We start from the raw sequence: 22,926 nt of genomic DNA, 5'->3' as shown, positions 1-22,926 counted from the left end.
ATATTAGGTGAGATTCTTAACAATCTCACCTACTATAATCCTAACAAAATTTCATGTCCTCCGATCGCGCTCAAACTTGGCCAAAATGTGTTTCGCCACTTCCTGATCACGAATATATGGGGGGCTAAGTTACGTTCCCGGCCGGCCGGCCGGCCGTCCGGCCGCTCTTTGGAGCTTAATAGCTCCTAAACTAAAAAAGATATCGGCTTGCGGTTTTCGGCAAAGGTTAAATATCGTATGAAAATTGCAACATGGTGCATTGACCCCCCACCCCCTAAACCTTCCACCATTTTGAAGACCCCCCTTTTTTTGTTTTCTCAATAGCTCCGCCCCTATGTCATCGAGAGGGCTCAAATTTTAGTATGTTATAGCTGGGCCTTAGAGCTTTCCATCAATACCAAACTTAAGGTCCCCCGACCCCCCTGACCCGAGCTATAAGGGTCCAAAAAAATTTTCTTAAAATGGCCATAACTCCGGTTCTAATTGTCAGAATTTAAAAAATGAGTGCTTTTTGGAAAGCTCTCGTGAAATTCCACTTCCTCTTCTAACATCGCAAGTTCATAAAACCACCGCTAGGGGTGCTATTATTAAAAAGAAAATTTTTAAATCTTAAAAGTTAAATAACTCAAAAATTCCTTATGCAATCGGGCTGAAATTTTAGTATGTTGTAGCCGTTGATTATACCTATCAAACAAAAAAACCTTAAGTCGATCCATAACCCCTGACCCGAGCTATAAGGGGTCAAAGTTCGAACATTGACCGGCCTCTATCTCCGGTTCTAATTAACATATCGACATAAATTTTACCTTTTTGCTTTCGTCTCGATGAGCACTTTCTGATGGAAGTTCAAAAAGTCACCACAGGTGGCGCTGTGGTAGCGTCAAAATTCATCGAAATTCAAAGTCACTTTTCTCAAAAACGGCATTGTGCAAGTTAATGAAATTTTAGTATGTTGTAGTCCAGTCTAGGACGTTTCCAAAATGGTGCGTATGTGCGCTGTGGTTTCAATAGAACCGGAGATATGAGGGGTCAAAGTTCACGAAATTCAAAAAATCATATCTCCGGTTCTATGTGACTGATTTTGATGAATGAGGGCTTAAACGAAAGATCTCACCAAATACTACAACTTTCTAGAACATTTGAACTTCGTGGGACCAACACCAGGGGCGCCACAGTCAAAAAACGAATTTCAATATCACATAACCTCAATTATCTCGACTGTCGCTGAACCGATTTTGATGATTACTTCGACATAATTGTAGAGGACATTTGTCTCTACATTTCGTCCATACATCATTTTCCGGTCAGACTACGCTATCACTCCGATTTTGCCGTTTAAGTGTGAAAAAATTGATTTTTCCTATAATAATGCTTTGAAATCACTCAGATGCCAATTTGACTGCCTCTACTCCACCAAGACACTTAAAATAGGGTTTTAAATGGAAAGTCCCACAAAATAAAACAATTCTTTGATATAGTTGAAGTTCAACAAATGACTACTTGGGGCACTCTGGATGAAAAGACGAGTTAAGAAACAAAAAACCTCGATTATCTTGGCTTCTGAGTAATTGATGAGATCATGTTCTATGGAAAAATTATAGAGAACATTCTGGTCTACATTTCACCCATATAACACTTTTCTGTCAGTTCATCCAAATCCTTGATATTTTGGTTTAAATACAAAATTTGTATAATTTCACGAATTTGATTCAAGATAACTGAATGGCGTCTCCCAACTTCAGCTCTAAATCGAATTTGCATGCACTCCGAGTTAGCTCACGTTAAGAATCTCACCTACATAAGCCGGTTAGGATTATCTGTCCCTTTTTTACTGTATTTATCAAGAAAAAAGCCATGTCCAACTTGTACCGGCGAATTGTCCAAATTGTAACACTATGTCCAACTTGTATCACTTTACCCTATCGTTCAAAATTAAAGTCTAATTTCTATTTCGAAATGTTCTAAACTAAATTTTCTAAACAATTGCATGAATAAAATTTTTAAAATATTTTTAAGTAGTTCTTGCTGGAATTCTTCAAAAAATTTCTTAGCTCAAACAAAGAGAAAAACAAAAATATTTCCCTAACAAAATTCTTCGAAAACTTCTTTGACACAGAGATACGAGGGATAAATGATTGGGTGTTGTGTAGTTTGAGTGTCATCACATTTCAAAACACCCAAGAGCACATCAATTAAACGGCAGTCTTGTTAAACAAGGCACGAGATCGTCTGTGAGGAATAAAAAAGGCATCATGATAAATGAAAGATCATTGAATTGTGGCTTGTAACTTCTCTAAGAATATTCCTCCAATATGTTTATAAAATGCCAAACGCCAAATACATATAACATTATACACAAAATCCGTCCCTATTACATTTGATTTTGCTGTTTAATTCCAAATCACCTTCACATTATTTTTCCTCTACAATCTTATCTTGTTTTGTTGGATACACTTGTGATGTTTCTGTTCTCATCCTTCTTGGCATTAACTATTTTTAGACGGTATGTGCACTTTCTTCTGGACAAAGTTTTCCCGATCGACTATAAAACGCTCAACGGGTGTCTTCAGTGGAAAATGCATTAAATATAGACATTGAACGCAACTGCAACAACTATTTACATTGAATAACCTCTGAGGCCGCAACTAATCAAATGGGCTGGTGATCTATGTTATTTGCCATAAGTTTTACGTTAAAAAAAATTAGAATTATGAAATATATCTAACATCCGACTTTCTTTAGTAATACTAGTCAGTTATTCGTTGCAATGTCCAATAAATTGTCCCCACATCATCTTGAAAATATTCCCCAAGATATAATTGTTACTGTGGGATACATCAGCCTCAAGTTTATTCACCATCATTACCCAGTCAAGTGTTGGAAATAAACGAGATAGAGTGACAGAGAAAGTGAAACAATATGTTCTGGGGAAATTAAAAGGCAATTAGTTGAAATAATATTTTGAAACTCTCTTGAAAAAATACCCTCAATTTTTCAAACCTCTCGTGTGAGAAAAAGATCCATCAATAACCCATCAACATTGCTGTAATTCATTTTTCAATGTATAAAATGAAAATGAAATTAACCCCATAATATTAATACAATTATACTGGATCATGGTCTCATTGAATTCCTTTTGGCTTGAACTCCAAAGAGGGAACAACAATAATTTTTCTTCTTTTGATCCTTTGAAATTAGTTTCCTCTACCTAACCTGGTGGCAAAGCGTCCCAGGCTTTACGAATTGCTCAAACTCGTGACTTAGTTGCTATACCTCAAAAGTACTTTCGGTATTATTTACCGTTTACCGGTTCTCACCCAATTTAAACCGATTCAAAATTAGTCAAAAGATTCCACAAAACAGTTCAAAGAGTAATAAAAATAAATTTCGTATAAAAGTTAGTTATCGGTTATGCACCGGTTCAAAACCGATTCGAACTGGTTCAGTTTTGTTGGAAATTCCAAGACCTTTCCAACGAGCCCAAACATGACCTATTCGCCTGATGGATGCGCTCTCTAGAGCCTTTTTTAACCTTTGACCTTGAAAAACCGTTATTAGGAATGATTCAACGATATTTTCGCACATGGTCAAATGCCCGCCTGCACAGTAAAAAAAAATTAACACTATTATAGTGTGTAATCTTTCACACCACTATTATAGTGTTCAATTTGTAAAAAAAAATGTTCAATTTAAAATTGTTTAATTTAAAGTTTTTGAATATCAAGTTTTTGAATTTGAAGTTGTTGAATTTAAAAATTGTTGAATTTTTGTGTGAAAAACTCAAAAATTGTTGAATTTTCATTTCATTTCACTTATTTTAGTTTTTTTTGTCTTTTTAGACATTTGTAATGTTTTTTTTCCTGTACTCGGGATCCTCCCCAATGCGAGATAATTACATCTGAAGCTAGGATCTTCACGATATACTTATTATGCATATAAATATTTGATGTTCTATATGACTTTTGCCCAATGAATAGCATCTCGACTGAAGTATATATCTTAAATGGAAATTCAACAATTTTTACACAACTTTTGTTTAAGAATTCAACAACTTTGTTTGAAATACACAAGGCTTCACACTATAATAGTGTGAAAAATTATGATCAAACTATAATAGTGTTTATTTTGGATCATATAGCAAAAAATACCATAAAGTTGTGTATTTTTTCGCACTATAATGCCCAACGCACAATAACTTTTGTTTAGTAAACATGTTTTTGACATTTCAATGAGAGTGAGTGAGATCTAGATGTAGTCATCTCGCTCATACTCATAGAAAATTTTGAAAATATGTTTACAAACAAAAGTTATTGTGCACTGGTCATAATAATGTGAAAAACTATAAACATACTATAATAGTGGTAATTTTTAGAATTTTTCAACAGTTTTAAATTACAAAACATTGTTGAAATTTTTTTATGACTATAATAGTGATAAATTTTACACAGATTTTAATTAAATAATTAATTTATCCGATTTCACACTATTATAGTGTTAAAATTTTACACATTTTTTTACTGTGTGGGTAATCTCTAAAAATTTAAAAATGAAAAAAAAAACACACGACACGTTTTCAAGCAATTCCAAAAATTATGGTTTTGTAAGGTAAGGGAGATGTCGGGGGCAAAATGAGGGGCGTGCTAACGATTCTTGGGTTGACTTGTGGGAGGGGGTCCCTCTCAGGTCCCAAGTCGCTATCTCTAACCGTTTGGCCTAGAGCTGGCGACAAACGGACGGACAGACGTAGAGACGGACAGACGGACAAACAGCGTGACAACATTTCTCAGAAATCGTCTTAAACGGCAAGATTTGTTGAGAAAAGTGGTCTCCGGGAGGTGGAAGTTGGAAAATTTTGGTGGGAGGGGGGTGACAAAATCGAGGGATTATATACTGCTTTCTCCGTGGAGTTCAAGCAGTAAAACAACTATTCAGATCTATTATTGCGGATTCAGAGAATTTCAGGAAGAAACGCCGTATTAATTCGGCCAGTTAAAGTGATAGTTACCAGAATTACGAACCAAACGATTTATGACAGCAGTGTCTTAAATTCATCGAGAAACGCTCAATAAGTCGATTTTCGAATCATTACTGTTAGGGACGTAGCAAGGTTATAAATTGAGTTTGGTTCGGTCAGTTGGCAGATCTTAAGTAAAAATTGCGTCCGTTCGGCTTGAACAATTTTCAATGAATTTTATTTTCACAATTACTATGATTTTTCAAAATCATTTTTAACAATTACCTTGACCTTTATTATCCCTTATTACACTATTTAAGATCCAAACCTTATATTTTTCGGAACAAGTTATTATAAATTATTACATATTAGCGGGAAAAGTAAAATTTCAATATGATCACGAGAAATCCTGCTGTTCGCAAAATCAGTAGAAACTAAAATTTAACTGTTCCCAAAAAAGTAGTACAGTAAAATTTTTTTGTTCTCAGGAACAGCAAAAACTGACTGTATACAGAAACAGGAAAATATTTTCTGTTCTTAGATATACTAACATTTGCTGGTCACGGGAACAGAATATAACTGTTCACAAAACGGTAAAAACAGTTACTGTTTTAAGGAACTGTGAAATTTTACTGTTCTTGCGAATAGTAAAATTGCACTATTTGCAGGAACAGTAGAATTTTTTTTTTGTTTTTAGGAACAGTAAAATTTCCAGTGAGAATTTTGTGATTTTTTTGTTCAATATTAATTGCGTTTAAGTACAGAAAATCATCAATCATAGCAAAATTTCACTGTTCTCAGAAATAAATGTTACTTTTCAGGAACAGTAACATTTTTCTATTCACGAGAACAGTAAAATCAGTTCCAATTTATTCTTTCACATTAAGGTCAGTTAAGCTTTTATTTCACTGACAATTGGAACTACAGAACCGTTAATTAATGTTTAGGAACAAAAAAATACATTTTTAAAATTAATTTATAAAATAAAATATCTTCGTGAACACCATTATGTATGGACTAAAATGTAATGCCCTTCGACATAGGGAAAAACATTAAAACTCTTCGCGTAAAAACAAATCCTCTTAGCCCTAAACTCCATCATCTCTCAACCACGAGACAGTCTTGTGGTTTATGCGTACAGATCACGATTTCTTCTTGTGGTGGCATATGTACATAAACATCAAAATTCCTTTAATGTACGAGTATACCACCTGGAATTTGTGGCATGAGATTGTGGTCTTCCAATGTAAATTGATTGACACAATAAAAGACATCAAGTGACGCATTCAAATTCTCCCTCATCTCCCAGAAACTACCAATGCTTACTTCCGTGAAGGGACTAAATTTCCAGGGTTTTATATTTCTCAATTCAACGAACAAAGTAATTGTCAATTGGAGTGTGATTCTGTGCAGAGAGCTCAATACTTACTCCCTTTGTGATTGAAATATAGAATATTTTCCAGCTATACCTACCACTCACCTGTCCAAGATCCAGAGTAATTGTTACTTGTTCGTATTGCGAACCATAACTGATTGTTGGACTTTGCCACCATCTGTTACTCTTATCAATTGCATGGGTTATTGGATGCCTCTTCTCCTGGTCAGGACTCTTGGCATCGCAAATGCCACACTGAGAGCCTCGTGCCCTGGAAATTGCATCAAATCCAAATTTGCTAAATTAACTCTTCAAGTGTCAGTCAGGAAGTGCCAGATTTTAAATATCAAATTGTTGCGTGATTGATGCAAAAATTCAGATAAATTGAGAGATAGCAGAACTCACCGGAGTGGATAGGCATCAACAAGTTTGCAGTATTCTTCACGTCCATTCTGACCACATGTTGCGTTGACTGCAATTGATGCCTTAAGGGCGACATTGAACACAGAAGGCCACAATCCACCATCCTCTGAATTTTCTTCTGACAGTGCAGCCAGCAGTCGAAGGGCTAAAAAGTAAAAAGATAGTATAATTTTTTATCAGTTTTCACATAAATCCACCGCAGAGCATTACTAATATCATGTTAGGGGAGGAACTGGCTCATTCGGCCATTTTGACATCTTTTAACCAATTGTTTTGACAAGAGAATTACGAAATACAGTAGCAGAGACTGGGGCAAAAAGTCACAAATCAAAAAATTCAAAATTCAATATCTTCCAAGATAAAAAAGATAGCGGCTCAAATTTTTTTCTATAGATAGCCTCCATAGACCTTCTTCAATGTCGTAAGTTTCTTAGAATTCGAACAAGGAATTTAGAAAATAAAAAGTATCGAAATTTTTAGCCCTATTTTTGAAATATTTTCCTTGCCGAAGATAACAATTATTACCTACTTATTTTCCAAAATTGATGCGCTGGTGAATATTTTCTAAATAATTTGAATTTTTTGAATACGAATCCGCTATCTATTTTAGAATTTCACAAAAGTTCTTCTCTCCAGAAATCCTTTTATTAAAAATGACCACTTGGGGTAAAAAGTAACAAAAGGCATAGAGCAAAAAGTAACAAAAAAGCGAAGCAATTTCTGATGTCTCATGGCGAGAAGAAACGTCATTATCATGTCTCACCGCTTGTTGTTTGCATTGGTCAAACGATTTGCAGTCTTTTGTGTGTTTTTTTCTAAAATAGCTGGAAAGCGCTTTTTTCGCTCAGATAGAGAAAACGGTGTTTTACAAAGCTGTAGATGAATAAATTTTCTATGAAAATATGTAATTTAGGTATTTTACTGAAATTTACGGAATCCCGTAATAAAGTAAATCAAAATGTGATAATATCCCATACCTGCTACTATTTGCCCCAGCATTTTTGAGAATAGTCACAAAATTACTTTTTAGAAATTGGCTCGATAAACGTATTTCCTTACAAAATAGAGGAAAATTACTTTCACAAAGTTGTAGAGCGGTAAATTTCCTATAAAACTGCGCTAATTAGACATTTTTGAAGCGCTCGAGTAGCTTGTAAAAAAATAAAATATCCGTTTTGTGACTTTTTGCCCCAGTCTCCCCTGGAGTTCCTCAAATTTAAACATTTGGGGGGTATAGATAACATTTCTTACTCCTCAAATTCGAACAATATTTTCAAAAACGTAACGGAATTCATCTAAAATTCACTTTTCGTAAATTTAGGAAAATAACTTTAGCGAATTTTGTCAATTGGATTTGTTCTTAGATAGGTGGAATTTGTTGAGGAAATTAATATAATACGACAATATTGAGGAAACACCAGAGAAAAATAGTTCTAATTCAGACTCCATGCAAAATTTCTTTTACATAACCTTGTATTTTACATTTTGAATGCAACTGTCGTTCAAATTTAAGGAGTTCAAATTTGAGGAATTCGACTGTAATGGCCTGTGCACAAATTTTCAATTATAAAAAAAGAACAATTAATTTATAAAAGAATTTTGTTTTGTTCTTGCTCATATACTACTGCTCGAACTTAAAGAGAGACCGATGATATAATCCGCCTTTTTTCAATTTGTCACCGCTCTTGTCCTTAAACGGTAAGATATTTTAGCTTATAGTCTTCGGTGACCCCCATTAAAAAAAACATTATCTCAGGACGTTTTTTTTCTTCTTTTTCGCCCACCCCTTCCATCCACTTCCAAATCATGTTTTCCAGTTTTCTTCGAACACAGCTCTTATAATTTTTTTATTATTGGATATGTTTTAGAGGTGGTCCTAGCGAACATTTTGTACAAACACACCTATAATCTAAAAAAAATCGCCATCTTGGATTTTTGAAGGTAAAAGTTTTTACTACCTTAAAGAGCCCATTTTTCAACCGATTTGATTAAATTTGGATTTTTTAGAAAAGTCTTGAAATTTCCAATCCGGATACATTGGTCACAATCGGTAATAAATAGGTAGAGTACCCGTAAATGACCTGTCTTTCCTGTCCGTAAACTTGTAACCCAACTAGAGGCCAAACGATAAGGGATACGAATTTATAATTTGCGATGGAACCCCTATAAGTCACCTCAAGGATAAGTTAGTGCTTTTTCGGGTTTTTCGAAAATTGCTTGTAAGATTTTTATTTATTTTTGGATATGTTTTAAAAGTGGACAAGATGAACATCTCGTCTAAATACACCTAAGACCCCTATGACCCCTAAGACGACCTAAAAAGACGCCACCATTTATTTTTGAAGATCAAAGTTTAACTAGTCAGAGGGCCAATTTTTAACCCATTTTGATTTTTTAGAAAGTTCTTGGAATCAGTAACGAATCGGTAAAATACCCCTAAATGATTTATCTCTCTCGTATTTACATTTTTTTTTATCTGTCCATATGTTTGTAACTCCAGAACATTCTAAAATTCGTTTTTTGCCAATTTTTGATTTTGAAATATATTTATGATTTACGATTTTTGCCATGAAAGGAAGAGTTAAAAATACTCTTGTTTTGCAAAACACAAATCGAAAAATGAATAAGTTCTAGCACTATTTTGTTCATTTTGTTCTGTTTTGTCGACTCCTTTATGTATTCTCTGTTTTTTTCTCTATTTGATTGTTTTTCTTTAAATTTATTTTGAAAACTTTTTATTAACTTTATTCTAATTTAAATATTCATTTTTAAAGGCTCAATATTTAAAATCTCTTTTTTATTTAATTAATGTGTATCTTTTTTGTGATTTTGAAACGTATTAAACATTTTAGATCTTGAATTTTAACAACAATATCTCACAATAAGTGGAGACTGATATTATACTTTATAAAGCAACATGGCCTTGCTATTCATTATTAATGGAAAATTTCCTAAATTATTCACATCAGAATTGCACCACATTTCCCTAAATTGTTACAACGATAAATCGCACTGTATTTTCGCATGAAAAACATGACTTAAAAAGAAAACTACCAATAAACTTTAATGTTGAATAGTAAGCAAATCAAAAAAAGACTTCGCAAACTGCTCGAACATTGCCTGTGAAATTATTTACGTTAGCTAGACATGAAGATGTCAGAATATAATTTACAAATTGCAGCCAAGCTCCAGTGTTTATGCTTAGATACTATTCACCTTTGCGGTACACTTGAATATCCCATAGTTGAAAACAGAGAAAAGAGTTGAAGAAATCATCTGGCTTGAGATCAGACACTCAAAAATACACAATATCATGTCAAGATTTCATGCTTCTACTCATTTCACAGCTTCCAGTAATTAATAAGGATCTCCAGTTTAAGATTAAAATTTCCAATTTTGTTTTCCACGAGTCTTTAGAAGTGCGTCAAATTGGTAAAAGAAATCAAATGTATAACATTATACTTGTGTTATGATCGTCAAACAAACAAAAACACTTGAAGTAAATTTTCTGTTTCCCGTGAAATCAATTTAATATCTTATGCTATCACTACTTAAACTCTTGAGCACTCATATCATGAAATTTCATTCTCCTTCAGTTATATTGGATGAAATATTCTTGATGAAACAACTCTGAGGACAATTATCCAATAAAGAAATTCGGCTAGTGGGAATAGTTCAACAAATGTTCATGTCACTAGAAAGAAGAGGGTTTTATGATTCTGCTCTAAATGCAGAAAAATCATACAAGATAAGTCTAGAAAATGATATTTTTTAGTTTATGCAAATCTTAAACATTATAGACAATTTCTTTTTTCTTTATTGATTATACGTGTTCTTGAAGGATTCCTCCTTGGATTGTTGAAGTGCAAAAGCTGGCAAAAGTTCAATGAAATAAGGTCAGTTTAATTTCAAAGATATTGCAATTCCAGTTACCCAAGCAAGGGGGAGATATTAGAGTGAAAATGTGTACACTACTTTCCGACACTTCCACGATTTGCATGGAAAAGCCTTTACACTTCCAGCATTTCGGGTTACTCCCGAAAATGATGCAATACTTCCAGCACTTTTTACACTTTATGCAGTTCTCGTACTTAGAAATCAATAATTTATTTAATATTATTAAAAATCCAATTAAGAAAACTTAAAAAAGTCTTTATGAATTTATTTTCACGTATATTTTTTTATTTTGCTTATATTTTGAATTTTTAGCGGAAGATATTTTTGCATACTAACAATATTTTAATATTATCTGTGTTTTACGAGCAACATAATTTCTTTTTATGAATTTTCTAAGAGACTAGTGAAACTATTTTTGGGTAAGAGAGTCTCTAAAAAATTTATTATCGTTTCTAATTTATTGAAACTGTGTTGGAAAGTCTGTATGAGACCAAAACTACGAGTGCAATAATTAATTTAGCACTTCAGAAGTACAGTTTCGGCCAAAAAAATCTTAACTAAGTTATATATTCAAGAAATCAGATGGAAACAATGATAAAAAAAAACTTTTTATTTTTTCTGTTTGCAAATGAATTGTCAGTAATCCATAAATACTATCATGCATTTGAAAAAAAAATTTATTTAATATCATATCAAAACTAATTGTTTTCTGAAAGTTGATATCCATAGTTATAATCCAGTTATAATAAATTTTTGCGTTATTTACTCCATTTTATTATCATACCAGAACTTATAAAATGTCAAGACCCTTTTTTGACTTATACTGCCGCTCGAATTTAAAATCTGAACTAAAGTAGCTTAATGTCTGCAAAATTCAGAATTGGACAGAGAAGACCTTTTTCGGACACTCCCACTTCCAAAGACTTCCAAGCACTTCACTTTCACCTGTACACCACTTCGGACCTAATATCTCCCCCTTGCACTTACCCTTTTCATTAAATTTTGACTATTTTAATACCTCTAAATATACAAAAAAAATTAGGTGATAAATATTTTTATTTTAAAATGTAATATTTTATCTTTTAATCTTAAAAATTATCAAAATAAATCAAAATAAAATAATAATTGGAAAAAATATAACTCTTCGTTAATTTTAAAGTTGGTCATGATTGAAGTAGGGAAAAGTGCCTATACTTTGCACGGTCACAAATGACTCATTTTTTCCTATGTTTTTCAATAAATATTACTCATCGCAGCCATATTTAAAAAAAAAACTGGAGGAAAGCGTTCTGTTTTTAAAATATATTGCGAAGTCATATTTATTCAGAAACAGGAGAAATTTAGTCATTATGAAGCTTAGGACCGTGCAAATCATGGGCACTTTCCCCTAAATTAAAAAATCCTTTAAAATTTTTAAGCTCAAATAAAATCTTTTAATAAATCTTTGGAATGGAAGTGATACATCTTCTAAATCTAATGTCAAGTTAATCTAATTTAACGTTTTTTATCTCCTACACATCTTTTCGATCGGAAAAAATTGGTAAGATCAAAATTCACATCGCTTTCCTTGCCAAACATTATTGCATAGGTCTCTCCCTATCATTTGAACTCTTCTCCTTCTTTTGAGCATCAGGATCATCGCAATAAATTCAAATTAAATTTGAGTGCGAAAGAGTGAGATACGTATTTACTTACAAAGCGTTTTAGAAAGAAAGGGATATGAAAATTTTGATTTTTATGAAATTTTCATTGTTTAAAAATATACCTGAGACATAAATGAAACTCTAAGAACAAATACGGGCTATTTTGACAGGGAAATTCAAAAAAAGATAAGCTGTTTTTCTTACAGGAATTCGTAATTAAATTAAATATATTTTGTTAAAATTTAAATTTTTTACTGATCAAAATTATATATTGTATTTTCTGGTCAAATTGTATTGTAACTGCTCGAAGTCAAAGAGAGAGCAGTTATACAATCGATCTCTTTTTCAACTTGTTACTGTCCTAGAACTCAAACGGTAAGAGATATCAACTTCCAGTCTTATGCAACCCCAATAAAAAACGATATCTCAATACGATTTCTTTTGTTTCTGGATATGTTTTAAAGGTGGTTTAGGCCAACATTTCGCCCAATATAAGACCTAAAAAAATCGCCATCTTGAATTTTTGAAGGTAAAGGTTTTTACTAATTTAGAGGATATATTTTTCAATCGATTTGGTCAGATTTGGATTTTTTGGAAAGGTCTTGAAATTTCCAACCTGATTGCATTGGTCATAATCGGTAATGAATCGGTTAAAAACCCGTAAATGACCAATCTTTTTTTACCAACCAAATTGAATATTCTATCGATAAATTTAATTTTTTTAATAAACAAATTTCAACTTTTACAGACCAATTTGAATTTTGTGAATATTTACCCTATATTTTTAAACTTTCTTTATCTCAGAATTAGGAGATTTGTAGTACAGTAGACTCTCGCTAATTCGGCTCCTTTAACATCGGGCTATTTTTTAATTCAGGCAGCAGTTAAATTTGGAAAAAGCTTGTTGACATTTTTCAAGTCCGATTGATTATATTGAATGAAGCAAATATGCTCAGATTTGCATTGCTTTGTCTCAGTTGTAATGTCATTTTGCATTATTTTGGGGCTTTCATGATATTTATAATTAATAAGAGCATGGAAAATTAATATGAATATGCAGGTGATCAAAAAATCGTTGCATTTCAAAGAATTTGATGCCCGAATTTCTCTCTAATTCGGGTGACACTTCGGTCCCAAATGCCCGAATTTGAGAGAGTCTATTGTATTGTCATTGGCCTTTAACCTAAGAAAACTATCAATATAAGAGTTTTTATTTTTTTTTTTATATTTATAACTGAAACTGTATTAATTATTAGTAATCCTTAGACTTTTTCGTATTATTTCAGTATTTTTAAAATTAATTATTGAAATAGCGGACTTAGGACATCTAGGTGTGGGCTGTTAACCTAGATAACCTAAACCCGCGACTTTAATAGGGATAAAAGGTTGGAAATGATGATGATTACTGAAAGCGATAGCGAAGTAAATAAAACTTTGTAGAATCTTATACACATAGGGTAAGTGTGTCAAATTTCGGCATAGTTGCGTGCAAGCGTTAAAGCCTTAAGTTTGAAATGTCATATTTTAAATTCAAATTGATTTTCTTTAATTCTTTCTTTTGAAAGAGTGTTGCTTGGAACCTTGTAATGAGTTTACCGTCTTTTTTTACTCTAAAATCATTCTTAATACATTTTAAAATTAATAAAAATATAGACATAGCTTTCGTGTCCTATTTCGGCCACCTTCATTCTCATAGTTCCTTGCCCTTCGGGAATTCTTCCAACGTCAAAAAAGGTGGCCGAAATTGCAAGCTGGCCGGAATTTGGCACACTTACCCTACGTTCAATGCGTTTTCTTTCAGAATTTTAATTAATTCTTTTCAAAAAACTATCATTTGGATATATTTTACGTGATTTTCTTCAGAAATGCTTTATTAATTTGATACTAATTCCTCTAAGATACCAATATTTTAATTTATTTCTTATATTTTTAAAAAATATGTTCAATTCTAGGAAAGTATTAACCTCATCATTGGCTCATTAAATCCTTTGTGAATGGTTTCCTCATAAAAATCTCATACAAAACATTAACGACTGTGGTGAAACAATCATCAACCATCAATTTTTGCGGAAGTTTTATTTATACTGGACTCGCCTCCTCATATACCGAAGATGATGATGTTGAACTGAGGCTGCGTCAAAGATTTGAAAAAGTGACACGAATGCATCAGATCAGCCGCAATTCCTCTTTCTGGCTCGTAACATTACAAAAGTATAAAAAGATCACAAAGGCCAGGAACATAAATTCACTGATGAAGATCTCTGTGATGAGTATTTGAAAAAAAAAAAGAGCAAAGCAACTTGAAGAGTGTCTAAAAATGAGTATATATATTTCACAATTAAGTATTCTTCTTGTGTCGCTCCAGCTTTCAGTAGTATATTGGCAAATATGGTAAATAGGCTCTCGATGTCGATTTGATAAATTAATGTTGAAAATTGAAATGCATTGCGGGCAAGTTTGTTCAATGTTTGCTTAAGTTGCATATATGGTCTTCAGTTTCATTTCTCATTCTCATTCAAATTGCAACTCTTAATACCCCCAATTGAATACACTTCGTCTTCCAAGTGAAGGGAAAAAAATCTTATGTAAATTCCACAGAGTAGTGGATAAATATATATACATGTGTACAACATTCATAAAGCTGTGATTCCTTAATTATTTAATTACACGCACTGAGAAAGTATTAAATTTTATTGCCATTAAACGACATTTTACTAATTCGTTTCCTCAATTCGAGTATTTCGTAAAGTCTTTTTTTTTACTTTTGCTTTCCTTTCTATCAGACGCAGCATCCACTCTAAACTCCCTCAATAGAAAAAAAAACCGTGTTGTCTTTCTTTTCTTCCCCATCACAAAACAACATATTCAATTTAACACACTCAAAATAAAAAATTGATAGGGTGTGTCGGAAGAATCTAAAAGAAACGACTTAATAGGATTTCACAGAGAAAGATCACTATCATATCGGTTGAAAAGGGAAACACATGAAATCCACCGAAGGGATGGCATGCGCTAAACAAATGCGCCTGAAAGCCTCACATTAACAAAGGCTTAACAATAATTTTTAAATTGTTATTAATGACAAATAGTAAAATGATTAATTCAGAGCGATAATTTGTTTTATAAATGTTTTTGAAAATTTATTATAAAACCGATAAAATCAGTTGTAAGCTTGTTTTATCCTATTTTTTTGTTAGATTCTGGATGTGAATCAAATCAAAATGTGTCAAAATTTAGGTTCGAGCTGCAGTTAATGGAAGATTGGTCTCACATTTTTCGAATGTGCCAGCCTTTAATATTGTACTAATTTTTTATATTTTTCCTAAAACAAAAATTTTATCTCTTGACTATTAACCCTTTAAGGACAAATGGTACACCGGTGTCCCAAAAACAAAAACTAATTTTTCGGACTATTTAGAGGACGGAATAACTTTCTACAGCAAAAAAATTGTTTTCGTTTTTGGGACACCGGTGTCCGACTCGTCCTTAACTCGTTCGTCTCTTTTGGGACTCTGAGTACCCAAAGCAGCATATGAATATTCTGTGAAAAACAATGAATTTTAATTATTCAGAACTGATAAAAATCCTATTCTTGTCGATGATTAAAAACTATAAGGATGTCTAAATGTAAGATCTTTTTTGTAGGACCTCAATTAATTATTGAGCTTAGATATTTTTGATTAAAAAATGATGAAATTGGCTTGCACCATGCTGTGGTCCGGAAAGAGTTAAAGGGTTAAGGTCAGGTCAGGAGTATATGCTTTTAGACAAGAATTTATTTTCAATATTCAAACATCTTTTCTGAAAAAAAATCGAAAAAACTGCAAAATTGGAAGACTAGCATGTCCTGAAGATGATCATCAACTTCCTATCACCTATTAAACAATTGATAATTGTTGCTTCGACGGTGATGGTCGAATGGAATAGACTAAAAGCTAATGTTTAAGAGAAAACCTAAGATTTCTTATTGTTTCTAAACCATTCCATGTCTTTTCCCTTGAGTTGTTAAATCACGCAAAAGGCCACTGACATTAGCCCTATAGCCAACGGCCACAACTATTCCTCTGGATTACCAGCAGCCATTTCTGCCAAGTCCACTGATTTTACCGCTAAAAATCCGCGTGGAGTTGCCTGGATTTTACCGCTCAAAATCCGCGTAAGCTTCCGAGATGGAATTTGACGCTAAATTTCTTCCTAGTGTTCCGTGAACGTTAGCGGAACTCTGTATAGGACCGTCTAATAAGAAATGTCCGCGAGTTTCCATGGACTTTTCTCTGACGAATATTTCCACGTCTTTTCCTATGGATTATAAGCGGTATAATCGGCAGTCAGCCCTTTAAAAACCTGGAGAAATCCTCTTTATTTCCACAAAATTCTCCGTGGAAATTTCCATGCAACGGCCTTAGAGGCTTCCGTGGTTTAATATTACGGAATTCCACGACTTTTCCAGTGGATTTTTTTATATTTTTCTTCAAAATAATTTCTAAAATTAATTATAAATGACATGGAATTTTCATAGAAAATTTCCACAAAAAAAAACATCCACAAATAAATGAACGATTAGTGCCAATTGGCAAGTTAGAGCTTGCAGAGTATTCATCTATCAGACACTCACTCACTCAGTTGTTCTACTTTTGAGTTGAAAATATTGCTACCATCGTTCATTTGAGTATGTCCAGCTCGCAAGAATTATAGCGTTAGGGCGAAAAGTAATTGCGGAATTTTCGCGTTTACTTCCATAGAGTCTTGGCCGGAAAGATACCAGAAAAAGGAGATACCAAGAGCATTTCTACCGTTTGGCTCTGGAGTAGGTTGGTCACCAACGCTGAGACGGCGGTGGACGCAAATAATTTCCTGCCTGTAATGTTGCCTCTAAGAAACACACAGTTTCAAATGCAGATTTTCATTTAAATAAAAAGGTAAATAAAAAAAATTACATACTGAAAAAAATATACTCGGAATATTCAATGAAAATTTTGTTTCAATTTCCATGGAATGCTCTTATACAAGAAAATACTTCGCATTTTTTTTTTCAAGGAAATCCACGCGAAAAAATTTGATAACTCCGCAGAATGCCAAGAGGAATATTAGCGTTTATTTCTCCGGAAACTCACGCGGAAAAATAGAAGAAAAAATCCATGGATTTTTCTGTTACTGTGAAACTTTGCGGCCGATCAGCTACTGGGTATCTTACCTTTGCTTTCAACCTCCAAAACCAAAAAGTAATGCTACACATATTTAAAAGTATTTATTTAAAAATATTTCACTCTTCTCTCTTATATTCAAATGATACTTTGAAAGGATTGGAAAAACATCCCATGCTTTGCAAAATATTTGAACTCTTGATTTAGATAAAAATCCCTAAAACTTTCGGTTGTCAATTCACATTCTATTTAAACCAATTTATAAATTACTCAAAATATCACACAAATACAATTGATTTGTCCTCCTATCTACTTAATCCTATCCTAACTCCTCCTGTATTTGTCAGTATTAGATAAAAGCTACTATTTTTTTCTTGACTTATTAATCCTATTCAGCACTTTCCACATATTTGGTATCATAATTTTTTATTTCTATTGCATATTCTGATAAGCTAGCCGAATCAGAAAACGCAATAATAATGATTATTTGACTACATATAGATATTGCTTTATAAAGCATATCCTAGAACAGAGAAAAATATTTAAATATTTAAAAATATAAAATTAAAATAAGAGTCAAAAGTTAAACAAAAAATCCCGAAAAGATGTTCCTAACACTTAGGTACAGTGGCGGCTATATTAATAGAATCAGCTGCACAAAGAACACTATTTTACCATGAACATTTTTGTTTATTTCAATTCGTTGAAATAATTTTGACATAGAAATGTTTAAATAATTACCTTACGTCAAATAAGTGTTATTTTTGCCGCTAGAGGTCTCTATTTTTCACAGAACACATGAATACAGTAGACTCTCGCAAATTCGGCTCTTTTAAGATCGGGCTACTTTTTAATTCGGGCATCGGTTACATTTGAAAAAAGTTTGTTGTCATTTTTCAAGATTGATTATGATTATGAAAGGAATCAAATATCCTCAAATTTGGCATGGTTTGTCTTAGTTTTGATGTGATTTTGCATTATTGAGGGATTTTCCTGCAATTTACGTTATATATGAGTGTGTAAACTCAATATCTATATGCACATGATTAAAAAATCGTTGCATTTCAAAAAGTTTGTCGCCCGAATTTCTGTGGAATTCGGCTGACATTTCGGTCCTATATGCCCGAATTTGAGAGAGTCTACTGTAGTGAAATTTGATTTGGACAACACAATAGGACCACTTTTATTTAAATTAAAGAATGTGGTCTATAAATCGGATAAGTTTAAATAAAGCCATATTTAGAAACCATGATAGTTTTACAGTTTTTTTTTGGCCGAACTGAATTTCACTATTGGCGTATTCTATGTAAAATAGAGACCTCTAGCGGCCAAAACAACCCTTATTCTATGATTCTAATAATTTGAAGACTTCTACTGCAGAATTGTATCAATAAATTGGGAAAAAATACAAAAGTTCAAAAAAAATATAAACTTTGCAAAATGATTCTATTATTTTGGCCCCCATTGTGTATGTTCTAATTGCAAGAATTTGTCATTGAAGGGTTAAATGCACATCTGAGAATTCTAAGGCGTCATACAACTTCAAAGTTACCCAAAGTATAAAGCCCTACTCTCGCGTATTGCATTCCTAATTTCACCTGTCACTTGACATAATCTCGGAAGAATGCTGCATTACTATTCCGTAAACGTAAGACAAGCGGTGTGATCGGAAAAAAAAATTTGTTCCGCTCTTCAGTTTAGTATAAAGATAAAAGCTCGGCCACCCAAAGACGCCTTGCGGTAGTATCTTGAGACAATCAGACACGCTCGATCCACCCTAAAAATGCTCACCTAGTCTTAAGTTTTGAAGGTAAAAATAGAAAAAACAAAGCAGTTCCCGAAAATAACTTCGGAAAAAAAGGAAGAAAGAACATTTAAAAATTATGATAATGGCTCTGTGGCTGACTGGCTAAATGAATAATGGCATTTCTTTTCTGTCATGAAATTCTTTTTCTTCTCTTGCATCTATACTCATCTTTTTTTGTTAGTTAATTCCTCTATCTGACTCTCTCTGTCTTTCTTATGTTCAAGAAATTTATTACTTCAGGTTAAATTGTCTGCACACAGTATACAAAAAAAAATCAACAGGTATTATTGCATTCATTATAAATGAACACACATTTGCGGTTTATTATCGCGCTGCTGAAACAATCTTGTACACACGATTTACCAAAAATACGCTTTTTTATGAGAATGAGTGGAAATTTCAACCAATAGCACTTCTTGTAGCATTTGGTCGAGCTATCGAGGATATCAAGGATCAAAAAGACCAAAAACCATTGGTGAATTCTGACATAATCATGTGAATCACGAATATTGTCCATCGTGCCAAATATTTTAATGTACACAATTAATCAAAATAAAATACAAGATAAAATGTAAATATTGATATTAGAAGGTCCAAAAGAGACTGAGTTAATTGATTAATTTCTCTCCAAATGCACCTCAACCTTTTTTTTCCTATTTGTATAAGTAAAATGGTAAATATGTACAAATCTTACAAGAATTCCGTTAGTGTACCAAGATAAAACTTTAAGAAGTGGAATCATTCAATAGATATGTTGAAGTCGTATTTATTTTATTACATAGCTACTGGATCATCTGCACGTTTAGTTTTATTTAGAAACATCACACTTCTCTTATTTAGTTGCGCTCTTCACATCATTTGTACCATGTCTAAAATCATTGGAAACTTGGCAATTTTAGTAACTATTTTCAACTCAAATCTGTCCATCTTCTCACCACTTTCTCATATAGCAAAAAAAGAAAGTTATCAGTGATAATTACAATATAATGACATCCAGAAACACAGTTTTTTGTTCCTTTTTTTTTTCAAACAAATACAAAAAATGTGGTTTTCCTACAATAGAACAAGATCTCAGCATTTCTCTTAGAGGTACAATGTCAATTCAATCGAAGAAAATAGTATACAAAGGAGAAAGAAGAACGCTGTTAGAAGAAACAGTAAACAATCCAAGAATATCTTTAGAAGAAATTCTTAGATTATATGTACATCCAACACTTTCCCATGAAGTGTTACTTTTTTGGTCTTGTAGCAGTTTCTCTTTCATAAATTGAAATATAAGTGCATACCAATCTTGGTACAATTCACTTTAAGCACAATTGACCTCTCAGATGTATTCTGCAATTCTTTTTTTTTTAAATAAATTTCTTACAAACTATAATAGTTGTTGAAGTTGCATGTCTTAGGATCGCCTTTCTTTAGCAGTTCGAAGACTTGCTAATGGTAGCAAAGATATATTGTATTTAAAGAAAATCTTTTAGTTAAGAACCCTTCTATATAATCGTTATTTGTTGGATTTCTGGACGTTTATAGATTAAATTTTGTAAAAATGTCTCTGTGATTAATTAAATATCAGCAATTGATACTATTTTTGATTTTAATAACAATTGATACATTAAAGATTAATAATACTTTTTTAATCAATACCACAAAGGGGTAAAATAAATTTCACAATTTGTAAAGCCTCTAAAACCTTTACAAATACCTAATACATACCCTTAATACATGGTACTTTTTTTTTTTTTTAATTAGGGGTTCATCAATAAGATGATTGCCCCAACATGGTACTTTTATCAAGATTTCTTAATCATTCCCAAAAAACTATTTTCTTAATTCAATACCATAATGAAGTAAAATCAATCCCAAAATGTTTCCAGTTAAATATTGAATCCATTCAATTTAAATTTCAATCCGACTGTAAGATTATCTGAATAATTACTCAAAATGAATCCTAAAATATTGTTAATTGAATATCAAATCCATTACTACTTTTTTCTCAGGAAATGATTTTTCTTAAATCAATACCACAATGAACTAAAATCAATCCCAAAAAAGTTGGCAACTGAATATTGAATCCATTCAAATGTTTTGTTCACAGATTTTTTTAGTAAATCAATCCGACTGTCAGGAAACTTGATGCATGATTACACTTAAAACAAATCCCAAAATATTGTTAATTAAATATCGCATTCATACTATTTTTTCCTCAAAAAACGATTTTTTTTTAAATCAATAAAGTAAAATCAATACCAAAATGTTGCCAACTGAACATTGAATACATTCTATTTTTTTCTAAGGAAAATGTCTTTTAAATCAATTCCACAATCAGGTAAAGTGGGTAAAGTGCTTAATCCTGAGATAAAAAGGGGGTGCGATTAACTTTTTTTCCTCGTAACTTTAACACTTTTTAGGTGTAAAGCTATATATTAACATTTCTTTATATTAATTTTACACCTTTTTAAGTGTAAAAGGGTAACATGAAAAAGGGTAACTTTAACCCATAATATACCTAAAAAGCATAATATTTACACCGATTTCTGATTCGAATCAATAATGCAAGGTAAAATTAACACTTCCGGAATGTTATTTTAACTTTTTCGGATTTCTCTCACCCCAAAACGTTGTTGATTGGATATTGAGTCCATTCTATTCTTTTTTAATGTAATATTTTTTTTAAACCAATCACACTGTCAAGAAAAGTCCATAATTACTTAAAATTTTAATAATTTCTATTTTTCTGAAGAAATAAATTTTTCAAATCAATCCCACAACTTCTAAATATTAAGCCTAAAATATTGTACATTATATCCTCTCTATTTTCTTAGAAAATGATTTTTAATAAATGAATCCCAAAACGTTGTGAATTTTTAGGACAGGCAATAGAAGATAAGAATAAGTTATTCTAGTTGAGCAACAAAATTATACTGTTGATACTGTTGATTGTTATAGATGAATAAATAAATTAATTAGCATGAATAATTTCGTTAGCAATTAAAACATTATTAAGTGTGTACTTACGCTGTCCAATATCTTCTTATCAATATCCTCATTCATTCTATTTCTTCGGTCAAAATTATTTTAACTATTTTTGCAGAATATTTATCTCTTAAATTAGATTTGAATCATTTTCATGTTCCCAAATCCCAATATCTAATTGTATTAAACATCTAATCCCACAAAATATTTTACACTTAAAGCATTCTCAAATTCTCTAAAGTTTAAAAATATTTCAAACTCTCAAGAGACTCGATAAATCAAAAGACGCGAAGGAACCAATATCAACTATAGTATATTGAATATTTATAGGCGTGTGAATAACACTTTAAGTGAAATTTTTATTATTGTTGAAATCATCAGTTGTAGCAGTTAGTTGTTAATGCAGATTAGGCATATTATTTGCAGATAAGAATGAAATTATTTGCTTGTCTGTCAACTGAATAATTTGCATACTTATAAATTGAATACAACATAAAAAACAGGTAACATTAAGAGATGCTATTCACACGGAATCTCGGCAAATTAACACGTGTTTCACTCTCAGTGAAGAATTTCGCACAATTCACGCTTCTGGATGGTGAAGATTATACAAAAGAAAAATCACACCGTATAAACTCTCATGATGTAGAAATAAGAGGAAGATGCATTATACCAATGAAAATAAAAGGAGAACCCAATAAAGATTCCTA

At 32.1% G+C, this 22,926-nt stretch overlaps 1 protein-coding gene across 1 annotated transcript in view; it reads right to left on the bottom strand.

The window, feature by feature from the left end:
* The window catches only part of LOC129806736 (laminin subunit alpha-1), a 138,152-nt gene that overhangs the window by 101,376 nt on the left and 13,850 nt on the right, over window positions 1-22,926 (bottom strand). The window contains exons 2-3 of the mRNA XM_055855508.1: window positions 6,735-6,897; window positions 6,435-6,600 (exon numbers count right to left, since the gene is read on the bottom strand). Of these exons, the coding sequence (XP_055711483.1) occupies window positions 6,435-6,600; window positions 6,735-6,897 (329 nt within the window). The remainder of the gene's footprint in view (window positions 1-6,434; window positions 6,601-6,734; window positions 6,898-22,926) is intronic.

The sequence above is a fragment of the Phlebotomus papatasi genome, chromosome 3, assembly GCF_024763615.1.
Source record: "Phlebotomus papatasi isolate M1 chromosome 3, Ppap_2.1, whole genome shotgun sequence".
In the NCBI taxonomy this organism is placed as follows: Eukaryota; Metazoa; Arthropoda; class Insecta; order Diptera; family Psychodidae; genus Phlebotomus; species Phlebotomus papatasi.
The sequence above is the reverse complement of the archived record's forward strand: the minus strand, read 5'-3'. Positions and strand labels throughout refer to the sequence as shown.